Source organism: Hyla sarda, unplaced genomic scaffold, assembly GCF_029499605.1.
Source record: "Hyla sarda isolate aHylSar1 unplaced genomic scaffold, aHylSar1.hap1 scaffold_92, whole genome shotgun sequence".
Taxonomy (NCBI): domain Eukaryota; kingdom Metazoa; phylum Chordata; class Amphibia; order Anura; family Hylidae; genus Hyla; species Hyla sarda.
In genome coordinates, this window is record NW_026610949.1 from 537,633 (window position 1) to 552,500 (window position 14,868).

Sequence of the window (14,868 nt, forward strand, 5' to 3'; positions counted from 1 at the left end):
CGGTTAATATTGGGAGAGTGTGTCTCTCAGGAGGGTCGGCGTATGGAGGACTTCTCCAAGGCCGTCACCACAGCACGGGAGACCTGAGCCAAATCGGAAATAGACTGGGAGAGGGAGGATACCCAGTCTGGAGGGATAGCCGAGCGCACAGGGTCTGGAGGAGCATCCTGAGTAGAAATACCAGGGGGGTCAGGGGAAGCAGTGGTGCAGGCGGAACAAGTGGGTTCAGCAGAACCAGACATTTTTGTATTACAGCCCTTGCAGGTATAATAGGTGACCAGGGTCCCAGTTAACTGCTTAGAGGGAGGAACAGGTCTGGGCTCGGACATAGTAAAATAAAACAGTCTCACCCGGTGTCTGTGTCCCCCAACACCGCAGCTGCTGTGAGGAGAAGTTCAGTGCAGCTGAGAGAGGGAGAGGGGAGGGGCTGAAAATGTATGGTCAATGAAAAGAGGGGGTTGTGATGAAACAAAAATGCCTCTGATTTGACCTGATAACCCCTCTGAGCACGAACAGCGCTAATTGGTGAGGATTTCACGCGCTAGGAAAAATTCCCCGCTGGCCGCGGGTGGGCGGAGCGTGCGGCCACATGTTGGGATAATGGCGCCCGCTCCCAGCCCTGAGTGCATATATCGAGCGACAGGGGAAGGGAGCGGGTAAACACGCTGCCGGCGGAAGAACTGTGTCAGGGGCGCGAGCTGCGGCCGGGCTGAAGCCGGCACTCGCACAAAATGAAAGTTGGCAGCCACGGCATGAGAGAAAGTTGCCAGCCGCGGTTGCAGGGGGAAAGTAATGCCGGCGTCTGTAAGGACCAAGGCACTAGACATACCTACACCACTGTATAACCCCCAATCCCTTCGTAAAGGAGGGCTCACAGTCCCTTCTGACCAGGCCCCCAAGTCCTCAGTGAAGAACTGCCCAGGACTGGAGCCCCTAAATAAAAAAGTGGGCCAAAAACTGGGGGTCTCCAGAGGTTGCTAGTCCCATAACCTGTAAGAAAAGGTGTGGGGGGGGGGGGAATACTCATCTCAGTCTGAAGAACTTACCTAATGAAGTCTTCAGTCAGCTTTTGTCACCTGCATCATGCCAGGCTGCAACAGCGAGACGAGCAGGGAGGTACAACCCATGAGCCATGGGTACAACCCCAGGCACTGACCGTTGGCATGAGAGGGTTGACAGTACATCCATGATGTCTGTACCCCCTCAATCGCAAATGGGGAAACAGTGAACGCTATGTTCCCACCTGAAAATAGAAAAGAAAAGGGAGATAAAATTCTAAACGTCCCTAAACTTAGAAAACAAAAAATGTGAGACCTGGTCTGGGGAGAACCCAGATCAGTGTCTGCCTCCTTAATACACTAAGCTAAAACTGATTAGCTCAGTTGCCTGGAGGCGGGTATACCCTGCTGGAAGGAGCCGACTTTTCTGTTGCCATAGAGTCAAGCCTCCTAGAGACAGCAGCATTTACCCATAGTCTGTTCCCCCCCCCCCCCCCCCCCCCCCCCCAATGGAGCCGATAGAGAAAAAAGTATTTAGTCAGCCACCAATTGTGCAAGTTATCCCACTTAAAAAGATGAGAGGCCTGTAATTTTCATCATAGGTATACCTCAACTATGAGAAAAAAAATCCATAAAATCACATTGTCTGATTTTTAAAGAATTTATTTGCAAATTATGGTGGAAAATAAGTATTTGGTCACCTACAAACAAGGAAGATATCTTGCTCTCACAGACCTGTAACAACTTCTTTAAGAGTATCCTCTGTCCTCCACTCACCTGTATTAATGGCACCTGTTTGAACTTGTTATCAGTATAAAAGACACCTGTCCACAACCTAAAACAGTCACACTCCAAACTTCACTATGGCCAAGACAAAAGATCTGTCGAAGAACACCAGAAACAAAATTGTAGACCTGCACCAGGCTGGGAAGACTGAATCTGCAATAGGCAAGCAGCTTTGTGTGAAGAAATCAACTGTGGGAGCAATTATTAGAAAATGGAAGACATACAAGACCACTAATCTCCCTCGATTTGGGGCTCCACGCAAGATCTCACCCCTCGGTGTCAAAATGATCACAAGTACGGTGAGCAAAAATCCCAGAACCACACAGGGGGACCTAGTGAATGACCTGCAGAGAGCTGGGACCAAAGTAACAAAGGCTACCATCAGTAACACACTGCGCCACCAGGGACTCAAATCATCAGTACCAGGTGTGTCCCCCTGCTTAAGCCAGTACATGTCCAGGCCCATCTGAAATTTGCTAGAGAGAATTTGGATGACCCAGAAGAGGATTGGGAGAATGTCATATGGTCAGATGAAACTAAAGTGGAACTTTTTGGTAAAAACTCAACTTGTCGTGTTTTTAGGAGAAAGTTGCATCCAAAGAACACCATACCTACTGTGAAGCATGCGGGTGGAAACATAATGCTTTGGGGCTGTTGTTCTGTCAAGGGGCCAGGACGACTGATCTGTGTAAAGGAAAGAATGAATGGTGCCATGTATTGTGAGATTTTGAATGAAAACCTCCTTCCATCAGCAAGGACATTGAAGATGAAACGTGGCTGGGTCTTTCAGCATGTCAATGACCCCAACACACCGCCTGGGCAATAAAGTAGTGGCTACATAAGAAGCATTTCAAGGTCCTGGAGTGGCCTAACCAGTCTCCAGATCTCAACCCCATAGAAAACCTTTGGAGGGAGTTGAAAGTCTGTGTTCCCAGCGACAGCCCCAAAAAAACATCACTGCTCTAGAGGAGATCTGCATGGAGGAATGGGCAAAAATACCAGCAACAGTGTGTGAAAACCTTTTGAAGACTTACAGAAAACATTTGAACTCTGTCATTGCCAACAAAGGGTATATCACAAAGTTTTGAGATTAACTTTTGTCATTGACCAAATATTTTTCCACCATGATTTGCAAATAAATTCTTAAAAAATCAGACAATTTCAGTGAATTTATAATTTTTTTCTCATTATGTCTCTCAGAGTTGAGGTAAGGCTGGGTTCACACTACGTTTTCTCCCATACGGGAGCGCATACGGCAGGGGGGAGCTAAAAGCTCGCGCTCCCGTATGTCACCGTATGCGCTCCCGTATGTCATTCATTTCAATGAGCCGACCGGAGTGAAACGTTCGGTCCGGTCGGCTCATTTTTGCGCCGTATGCGCTTTTACAACTGGACCTAAAACTGTGGTCAACCACGGTTTTAGGTCCGGTTGTAAAAGCGCATACGGCGCAAAAATGAGCCGACCGGACCGAACGTTTCACTCCGGTTGGCTCATTGAAATGAATGACATACGGGAGTGCATACGGTGACATATGGGAGCGCGAGCTTTTAGCTCCCCCTGCCGTATGCGCTCCCGTATGGGAGAAAACGTAGTGTGAACCCACCCTAAGTGGTTGACTAAATACTTTTTTGCCCTACTGTATGTATCGCTTCAGGATCTGTGCAAATAAATAGGGGTGTGTGTTTCCTGAAACATCACGCAGGAGGAAAATGTTTGCTGGTGTAGCCAAATAACATCTCACCCAAGCAGTTTGGATTGCTATTATCTGATCAGAGGATTGGAAGAAGAATCTTTCTGCAAGATAAAGGTGCAATCTTATCCCGTATACGTGTGGTGACCTAGTACAGAATCACAAGTTCTTCTGTACTCCTGCCCATCCCGTGTGGCAGATGCTGCCTCAATGTCTGTCTTGGGCCCACTCTCCTCAGGACTCTCTATAATGCACAGTATAATGCAATGTTATATAATGGTTAATGTATTGGTATTTTCTATGCACTTGTTACTTTAAGAAATCTGTGGTCACGGACCTTGTTGTTAGGGGAGTATGCAAAGGTGAACCAGGTGACTTATCTGGCCAATGGGATCTCTCTAAATTGCTCCCCTATATAGTAAGGTTAGAGTTCAGTTCTGCAAATTGTTCTGAGGTACAGTTTGGTGAAGTGTGAAGCCTGTCTGCGAGGTGATTCTGAAGGAGGCCTGAGGCCTAGTCCAACAACCATGCATCTACTACAAGTTAACCCCAGTACCCAGGTGAAAGTCAAGGCCTTGCGGTAAGCACTACAGTCCAGGGGATTAATTCAAGCCAAGTCCAAGTGTCTAGCGCGGGCTGCATACAAGTCAGTCACATACAGCACAATCAACTATAAGTCCCAGCAAGCCGATAGGCTTCCCAAAGTTCACCCTGCATGTCCTTCATGCTAATCTGAGCTGTAACAGATTGTACCACCTTTCCAACCTCAGTAAAGCAAACCAGTTATCCATAACCTTTAGAGAGGAGCGAAGTTACAGTGATTCGATTCGTCACGAACCTCGCGGCTTGGCAGTTGCCTACTTAAATTAGTTCAGCTTTCAAGGTGCTCCGGTGGGCTGGAAAGGTGGATACTGTCCTAAGAGAGTCGCTCCTAGGACTATATCCAACTTTTGCAGCCCACCGGAGCACCTGAAAGCTGAACTAATTTATGCAGGCTAAAGTCAGCAACTGCCGAGCCGAGAAGTTTGTGACAAATCAAATCACTGTAACTTCGCTCATCTCTAATAACCTTGCGTCGGAGTGATTATTTGCCCCATGTCAGGCACAGGAGAAGCTGGCCTACCTCGGGTGGTGTATAGATCAACCACGCCCTGGTGTCACGAAAAGATTACACACATTAGGGACTCATTAGGGTTATAGGTTGAACTTGATGGACTGGTCTTTTTTCAACCTTATGAACTATGTTACTATGTATTACCCTCATCCGACACCACATGTGTGTATTGACTTAGGCCCCTAGTGTAATCAGACTTTTCTTCCTGGGTGAATAAGTATATGCCCAGGTAAAGATTTACATTAGGTAAGACACTTTCAAATCCGTTACAGTTGACAATGCAGTAAAGACACTCAGTCCATAGCAAAAAATAATTTTATTTCGTCCTTATGTGCCAACGGCAACACAGGAAAAAAAAAAAAGTCTAGACTTGTCCGCAGAGTTTCTACAACCACCTACTAAAAAGCAGAAGCTCTTTGGTAAACGTGAATCTATCCTCTGGTCTTAGAATTCCACAAATGGGTTTAGAACAGTTTAGTCCAAGACAAGAAAAAAATGCCAATTAAAAATACAACAATATAAAGTACAAAACAATACTTCACATGATCCCAGTCTTCATTTCACACCTTTAATGTAATACTTGTTTCCATAGCTAGGATATAACAGAAAAAATGATACTAAAACAGTACCAGATACCAGAACAACAACAATGTACCTTTATAACGGAATCATTCTAATCTGTATGTAAAAGAATATTGGAACAATATCCACCTACAGTAATCCCAGGTGACAATAGACTTACGTACCGAAATTGGTTGGCAGATCACCCCACAGTCTGTCATGTTCTTTGTCAAAGTGATCCTGCAAAGGTGGCATGTTTTGAGCGGACCTTGTCTTTTTTGGTCACTGCTAATATCAGATTTATCAGAGGCTGCAGGTACACTACTGTATGTTCGTGTGAACATGGCCCTATAGAACACTCAATATAAACATGCTTTTATTTTGTGCTCTGTTTTGCTGACTGCAACAACTCCGAATCCCCAGGATGGTTTAGAAAATAAAACTATTGGTTGACAGATGAGCCCAGCTTAAGCAACGCCCTTAACCACATTCACTCCATTGTAGTGGAACAGTGACTACCCATGGTTGTCCAAAATTAGCCCCCCATAGCGGTCGTCACTTTTTTTCCCTTGCTTACTGGTGCAAATTTTGCAGAAAAGTTTTTTTTCTTCTTTTTTTTATTATAAAACCACAATTCTAATTTCAATATAATAATAAAAACACACAAACAAATAAAAAAGTTTTAAAGGAGTATTCTAGTGACTAAAAATGTATCCACTACAGACAGGAAAGGGAATAAGTCATTGTGCGAGATCCTCAACTGTAATCTAAACGTGGACCTGACTCTCCCCGCTTAATGGGTGGTAGGTTGGCACTCATTGTCTATAGAGCCGTTGGAGATGGCACACACACACACCCTCGTTCTCTGTACTCTCTAATGGCTCCATAGAGATGGTGGTAGAGTGGAAGGTCCCAGAGGTCACCCCCTTGCAATTATAACATTTCTGTGAATAGGGGATTTTTTAGTTGCTGGAATACCCCTTTAACAACTCTGCAAATACTGCTATTGTACCCACATTGGTAACTGGAGTACCCATCAAGCATCATAATTACAGAATATTCTGAATCAATCAATGTATCTATAATTTAACATGTTGTGTAACATACAGTGAAATGATGTGAACATCAAGTGATAATCCGGTCCTTAAACTGCATTTTTAAACTTGTAATAAAAATAAAATAAAACTGGAATCTTACTGGTTTATGACAATCTCCAAGTGTTTGCTAAGCGTTACTCAATTTATAGGATGGAATTGGCATCGATGGCATTTAGGACTGTTATTGTGCTTATTTGTGTGCGCTAATGGGTGCAGCTACCACACAAAGCAGCTGTAGATTAGGGATGAGGATACTGTATCCTTGGTACCTTGTGCTAGGTATACGAAGCATTATAAAGCAAAACAATTCTATAAAATACACAAAACAAAAGGTTGTGCAGGTGCGATATGCTGTGCGTACGTACACACACATTATACATACGTGCACTTCTATTTACAGTACTTGGTAATGTGTCACTGTACTGCACAGAGTATATTGACTATTTCTGCGTGTCTGAAGTATTAAGGCACATAGGAGCTGGAAGCTACCAGGCCTTAAAGTACCATTTTGGTTCCCATTCTGTGCCGATAGCATGCTTAATGTCCAATGCTGATACAGAAAGATGATATGTCTATCACGATTTCAACGCTGTTAAATATTAACCATATATTCCTAGGCAGGCATAACAGATCGTGTGCAGGTGCTGTATTGCTTTAGAGAATCCCTGCTCTGAATATTTTTACCAGCATAATAATGAATAGTATGAGACTCATTGCCATGCCTTAATGTGAGAGGATTAAAGATGGTTAAAGCCCTGCACAGGGTCCCACATCCAAAAACATATGGTCCACATTCTATTAGTAGCCTGTAACATAAGCTCAATTTTTATCTTCCATGTAAAATGTAATGTTTATGCCTCTGATTCATTGTTCGTCCTGAAGGCTTGCTTGCGCAAGTGGGTCTCAATTTCCTCTCGGAAGACCAGCATGCCGAGGTGAGGGTGGGATGCCTCATTCATAGCCTTGGATTGAATGCACATACGATATTGCTCCGGAGTCAGTTCATCCACACAGTGCTTCTCATGCCACAAATGGAACAGGCTGGGCACCGGAGTACGGATTACAATCAGATCCCCGTGCAGGTACTTCCTGTAAAGGTGAACATCCTCTCCTCCCCATCCTCTGACCTCCAAGTCAAAGCCACCTGCAAAACAAACAAAATATTGTCAACATAGAATCGTTAAATGTATGCATGTTTTTATCTGCCAGTAGAGGGAGCCAAAACTAATACTGAATACAGAAAAAAAGCAGAAGGAAGACATACAATCATGGTTTTAGAAAAAAAAATGTAATCCTATGAATAAAGGCAAAAAATAATTAAATGAAAAAAGAGAATCCATTGTAAAATACGTTTGTATGTGATAGCCTAATGTGAACTTTATAAGAACTGTGTTTATACTGCTGAATTTCAGTTACATGCATTTATATATACATTTAGATAGATGGACGCATGCACACACACACAGATGTTAAAGGGATACATCTATGTTATGCTCACATTTAGCATTTACAAATCAATTGATGATAAACAATACTATTGTGCAGGAGAGGAGGAAGAACTGGACATAGATCAATGCAGTCCAAGCATATATAGTACAATAAACCACACAATATAGTACACTCACCAATTGTCAGGAAATCTGATTTGTACTGACAGGTCATTCCGAACCCAAAGTCCCTCCAGAATCCAGAGTCTTTCTTATGGACCTTGAAATAAATGACAAGAAAGAGTCAAAAAATCTTTAAGTTTCTCATCATCCATCTTTTAGAAAGAAATTGTTTGGCAAATTCATATAATAGCATTCACATTCTACATTGAGCCTGAATCAAATTACATACTGCAGTTGTTTCCTTCTCCACAGCAGGAATATAGCAAAATATAGCAAAATAAGACACGTGTGACCCTACCCTTAACATTTCAGGTTAAATAAACTGAATAAATTTACACATTTATTACTTTATTGTTTTTTTACTAATTGGCTTATTTCTGTTAAAAATGTCCTGTAATTAAAAAAATAAATAAATAACCACAACACTTTTAGAGCAGGCAATGAGTAGGGACTGCACATGAGAGGAAGTACCTGCTGTATAATACTGTCATATAGAAAAATATGCTAAATCCAACTTGGCAACCTAGCATAGTGAAACTGCTGTACTTTACTTTTATGACGGGGGAATTTTACTTGCAGTAGTCTAGTAAGTCTCTCACAGCACAGAAAGAGTCCTCCAAAAGGTCAACGTTTAACTATTTCTCACAGCCTTTTACAACCCTTGTTTCAATAAAATCACGTATTTTTTTGAATGCATTAAAATATACCTCTGACAAAAAATAAAAAATAATTATAGTGACATCAATAATATCCCCTATTATCTGGGCCTAGGTGTACAATGGTGATTATTCAGTCTACTGATAGCATCCAGCAATCATCCACATCATAGTCTCATGTTAATGCATCAATTTCTGGTGCCTTATCTCATTCGACCTATGTACCTGATAAATTGCACAGGTATCAGCATATATACCCATAGAAGATGTTCGGATATAACCCATTAGGATATGTGTGTGGATGTTTTCACTCACCAAAAGGCACCAGACATGGAAAACAATGAACAACCATGAAAAATGTGAAATAAAAAAAAACTATACAGTTTTCTCTGTTCCGACACGTTTCTCTCCCCCCCCCCAGGATAATGGGCTTTCTCAAGGAACTTACAAACAGTTACTCCCCTCAAAATGGGATGATGTGCATAATTGAGTATGGCTTAGATACAGCACATGCCAATACAGAACATATATGCCAATTACTAAACACCGATACCAACCAGTAATATGGCAAAAGTAAGCAGCTAGCAATACCAATATAAGCTACCTACCCCTCCGATATAGGGAACTTCATATGCATTCGCCGCAGTGCTATCCGCGATACAGCGCCCTTCGGCACGCCGGCATGCATGTGTTTGATGACACCGCACGCAAACTTCGGCGGCAGCTGGCCCTTACCGCGATCCTCTTCCAGGGCTTGATGAATCACTTCAGGTTCATCAAACTGTATCACCGGAGACCCCTATCCACTCCCCTGATGACGTTCACATCACGTGAATAAACCACATGAAGAGCCAGCTGACATCTAGTCACGTGATCTAGTCATGAAAACACACTGTTTATTCAATACCACAGTGTGTGTGAGGCCGCATCACTTAACCCCTTGGTAACGAAAAATACCAAAAATACACACAGCTGATAAATGTTTACAATAATTCCTGTGGATAAGGGTACACTGTGGTATTATGACAATGGCAACCACATAGGAGTAGGGCTAATGATACTTCACCCAAAATATTCCCCTATGGAAAGAAAGATTGGGGGGGGGGGGTAATAATATAATATTAGTAGCTAATTCTCCCTAAACAGAATAGTCCTACTGCCCTAATGATTCATGATATAACTCTCCACTCCATCTTCTCATTCGTCCACTATATTGTCATTATTATTAAGGGGGAAATAAATACTTATACGAAGCCATATTCGCCCCTTTCATAATTAAAGATGGAATATAACAGATTAGTTGTTAGAGGGGCACTACTCTCTCCAGCTTTAAAGATCCAAAGTCCAACACCTACTTTCCCTGCCTTTTGAGGGACCAACCTCCTTAATAGGGTGGCCTTAATAGGGTGGCCTCAACAACGGTGACATTCCCTTCTCTAAGTGAGGGACCTAGAGGGATAATATCCTAGGGAAAGGAAAGAGCAGAAAAAGAGGTACATGTGGTCCTTTCCCTAAGAGGTTATCCCGCTCGGTCCCTCACTTAGAGAAGGGAATGTAACCATGAAACCATGGTTGAGACCACAATATTAAGGAGGTTGGTCCCTCAAAAGGCAGGGAAATTAGGTGTGGGACTTTAGTTGTTAGAGGGGCACTAGTGTCTCCGGCTTTAAGATCTAATCTGTTATATTCCTTCTTTAATTATAAAAGCAGAAGAGAAGGCACTCCATAGGGTAACCCCACCGGACATAGGGGGGAGGGGAGAGTGAAGTCTAATTTTAACTGCTCACCCTGGGTGGTTGTGTAGCAGCATACACAATAATGGTAAACGCTTGGATACAATGGTCCGTCTGCAGCCCTCCTGGTGTGGATTCCACAACGTATGCATACAAGAGAAGGCTTCAATAATAAAAGCAGGAGTACATCGGCGCTGAACGGACCCAGGACACAGCAAGGTAGGAAGATAAAATCCAATTTATTTGATGCAATGCACGGAAACGCGTTGCATCGAATAAATTGGATTTTATCTTCCTACCTTGCTGTGTCCTGGGTCCGTTCAGCGCCAATGTACTCCTGCTTTTATTATTGAAGCCTTCTCTTGTATGCATACATTAATTATAAAAGGGCGATTATGGCTTCGTATTATTTCCCCTTAATAATAATGACAAAAATAGTGGACGAATATGAAGATGGAGTGGAGAGTTATATCATGAATCATTAGGGCAGTAGGACTATTCTGTTTAGGGAGAATTAGCTACTAATATTATAGTATCCCAACCCCCCCCCCCCCCCCAATCTTTCTTTGTATAGGGGAATATTTTGGGTGAAGTATCATTAGCCCTACTCCCTGTAACACTCACACCCCCCCCCCCTTTTCTAATGTGATGTTAGAATTATGATTAATTTATCTCTAATTGACTGTCCTTTATTGTCCTGTAAAATATCTATATGTGGTTGCCATTGTCATAATACCGCAATGTGTACCATTATCCACAGGAATTATTATAAAAATCTATCAGCCATGCGTATTTTGGTGTTTTTCTTTACCAAGGGGTTAAGTGATGCAGCCTTACACGCTGTGGTACTGAATAAACTGTGTGTTTACATGACTAGATCACATGACGCTGTTGCGCTCACTTGACTAGATGTCAGCTGGCTCGTCATGTGGTTTATTCACGTGACGTGAATGTCATCAGGGGCGTGGATAGGGATCTCCGGTGATACACATTGATGAACCGGAAGTAATTAGTCAAGCCCCGGAAGCTGATCTCGGTAACGGCCAGCTGCCGCATAAGTTTGCATGCGGTGTCATCAAACACATGCATGCCGGCGTGCGGAAAGGCGCTGTATCACTGATAGCGCTGCGGCGAATGCACATGACGTGCCTCATATCGGAGGGTAGGTAGCTTATATTGGTATCACTAGCTGCTTACTTTTGCCATATTACTGGTTGGTATCGGTGTATAGTAATTGGCATATATGTTTTGTATAGGCATGTGCTGTATCTAAACCAGACTCCATTACGGACATCATCCCATATCGAGGGGAGTAACTGCTTCTAATTTCCTTGAGAAACCCCTTATCCTGGGGGGAAACGTGTCGGAACAGAGGAAACTGTAATGTTTTTTTCATTTCACATTTTTCACGGGTGTTTATTGTTTTCCATGTCTAGTGCCTTTGGTGAGTGAAAACATCCACACACATATCCTAATGGGTTATATCCGAACATCTTCTATTGGTATTTGTGCTGATACCTGTGCAATTTATCAGGTACATAGGTCTAATGAGATAAGGCACCAGAAATTGATGTATTAACATGAGAGTATGATGTGGATGATTGCTGGATGCTATCAGTAGACTGAATAATCACCATTGTACACCTAATCCCAGACAATAGGGAATATTATTGATGTCACTATAATTTTTTTCTTTTTTGTCACAGAGGTTTATTTTAATGCATACCAATAAATACGTGATTTTATTGACACAAGGGTCGTAAAAAAGGCTGTGAGAAACAGTAGACTAGTAAGAAACAAAAAGTTGAATTTGGGTTTATCCGCTAGTTTCAAAAGAAGACACAATCTGCAAGTTAACAGAAGAAGAGTTTTCATCAGAACAAAAAAAGTGGAACTTACCAGTTGCTGCTCCACGGGCGGTGGTACCTCCAGATTGGCATACACAATAGCAGGATTGTAAAGGCTAAACACAACTGGGTAGAACACCTTCTTACCTACACCATTAAGATAAAGAGATACTTACTAATATTAATGGAAAAATAATTTCTGGACTCCTTTACTAAACATACTATAATATTAAGCCCATTCTGGAGTTAGAAAAAAAAAGAAAAAAAAAAAGTCAGATTTGAGAGCATGCCAACATCCTAGGGCATTTTCCAAAAAAGATATCCAAAATGCTTTTACATGAAATCTGCCATGGCCACTGTGTGATGTCATGTCTGTGGACAAACAATGTCTCTAATGCCCCCTCCAACTTTCTAATATGCAGAATTGTTTGCAAAGGAGATTAACAAACACTAAATATAAATTTTATGAAATCCAGGAGGTTTTATCAGTTTTTTGTCCCTTCCCAGAAGAGGAACAGGAGAGGAATACACCAACAATATTAGAACATCCTACCATGGAAGGACATGTTAGAATTAAAGGGGTTATCCAGGAAAAACTTTTTTTTTTTAATATATCAACTGGCTCCAGAAAGTTAAACAGATTTGTAAATTACTTCTATTAAAAAATCTTAATCCTTTCAGTACTTATGACCTTCTGAAGTTAAGGTTGTTCTTTTCTGTCTAAGTCCTCTCTGATGACACCTGTCTTGGGAAACGCCCAGTTTAAAAGCAAATCCCTATAGAAAACCTCTTCTAAACTGGGCGTTTCCCAAGACAGGTGTCATCAGAGAGGACTTAGACAGAAAAGAACAACCTTAACCTCAGAAGGTCATAAGTACTGAAAGGATTAAGATTTTTTAATAGAAGTAATTTACAAATCTGTTTAACTTTCTGGAGCCAGTTGATATATATAAAAAAAGTTTTTCCCTGGAATACCCCTTTAAGTATTTTGACTCCATCAGGATCCTGAATCTTTGGAGGCTTGCATTACCACCATGACTAATATTTTCAGCAGATACAAATTGAAACTCCAGTGGACATCAGCTTTGGATTTCACTTTTTCTCTTCATAAAATCAACGGCTAATAGGCTATTGTTCAATTTTAAACAAACCTGTTCACTCACCAGTTTCTGCATTCAGTCGACAGGTGTCCAGAAACCCAGGTGTGAAGTATATGTCAACATCACAGAAGAAAAGCAGAACATCGCCCTTATCCCAGGCTCGAGCTCCTACTTCTAATCCACGTCCCCTGCTGAACTCCTCCTTCAGTGGGATTAGGGTGTAGTTATGGAAGTTGGTTTCACTGTAGCAGGAGAAGACAACAACCTAAGATTATCACCTATCTTTAGATCAACCGTCTAGTCCTGGCCTAAAACCGATATACAAGTCTTTACCCGTAGGGGATGCTACACTGCTGTTTATTTTCCTCAGACCTTGGGGCTATTTCAGCTCTGCTCTATGTGGACAGGCCTGCATTGCCTAAAGGAAGTCTGAGGTAGAGACACCCCTCCTGTATTCTGATGGATTCCGGCTGTTGCTCTCTCCCTCCTCCATGCTGCTCAGCCTCCTTAGAGAGACAATATTCATTACAGCAACATTATTCAGACTACAAAAGCCCCAGGGAAAAATTATGAACATCAGGTAAGTGTGACACCTGAGCTTTAGTAAGGGAGAGTCTAAAAGGTCACTTTAAAGGGGGTTCTCTGGCCAAAAACTATGCATGGCCTATGAGTTAATCACGAGGCACTCCACTATTCAGCAGATCACCACCTGAAATAAACAATGTAGAGGGGCTAGAAGCTTCCGTGCATGTTTGCAGTAGTAACAATGGGTTACTGCAAAGCAGCTGCCATTCAAGTGAATAGACACCCCCAATCAATTAAATAGTCTATTCATTGAATAGGCCATCAACAGATTTTGACCAGAAACCCATTTAATACTTAACATTACAATAACAAATTCCAAATGACTGCTGTAGCTACCTAAACTAGAATTATACTGAATTGTCCCTAATTTTCAAAGTTAAAAGCAGACTTCCAGCTTACATTGCGAAGTTCTTGAGACTTCTGGACTTCTTCACTAGGTCATGACAGCCTAATGCACTGATAGGAGTTATGCATAAATAATAATACAAAAAAAATAAAAAACAATGTCTGTGCAGAGCCTTTAATGTCCAGCAGAGGGAGCATTTTATTTATTTTTTTGCAGATACCACCATGCAAAGCATGTCAGAGTCATGTCATGTACAGGAAAAAGCAAGCCAGACGATTCCCCAACCCAGTCATTTTATTGGGTAGGAGACTGCTCCTGAACAAGGCAAAACTGGCAAAAGTGACAAAAAAAATTGTTGAAACCGCTCCACTATTGTTCATGGGCATTGTCTAGTATTTTGGATCACCCCTATTCCATACAATGGAAATGAGCTCCAATACCACAATCTACAGCAACAAATGCCACAATATTGATACACAGCCTAGCAGCAGAAGTGGGGATAACTATGTAAAAATATTTTTTTTAAATCTTGTACTACCCCAAAACGATCTGGATTATGTCTGGTTACCCCCCTCCCCCTATATAATTTAGCTATAACTTCAGGGTGCTTGTTTTCCTCTATCTCTATATGGGCATCTAATGCAGGACTGACTTGCATCTAAATCTGGTAGAATGACGTAGGAAAATGTTAAAAAGATCTGCCTTACCTTTTTAGATTCTTAAGAATATCTTGCACCTCTGACA

At 41.9% G+C, this 14,868-nt stretch overlaps 1 protein-coding gene across 5 annotated transcripts in view; it reads right to left on the minus strand.

The window, feature by feature from the left end:
- Window positions 1-4,892: 4,892 nt before the first annotated feature.
- Window positions 4,893-14,868, minus strand: part of LOC130349627 (chondroitin sulfate N-acetylgalactosaminyltransferase 2-like) — an 80,060-nt gene continuing 70,084 nt past the window's right edge. For all 5 annotated transcript variants that reach the window (XM_056554842.1, XM_056554843.1, XM_056554845.1 and 2 more), the window contains 5 exons: window positions 14,832-14,868; window positions 13,257-13,435; window positions 12,146-12,240; window positions 7,873-7,954; window positions 4,893-7,391 (listed from right to left, as the gene is read on the minus strand). The exon at window positions 14,832-14,868 is cut by the window's right edge and continues 65 nt beyond it. In XM_056554842.1, the coding sequence (XP_056410817.1) occupies window positions 7,099-7,391; window positions 7,873-7,954; window positions 12,146-12,240; window positions 13,257-13,435; window positions 14,832-14,868 (686 nt within the window). In that variant the 3' untranslated portion in view covers window positions 4,893-7,098. The remainder of the gene's footprint in view (window positions 7,392-7,872; window positions 7,955-12,145; window positions 12,241-13,256; window positions 13,436-14,831) is intronic.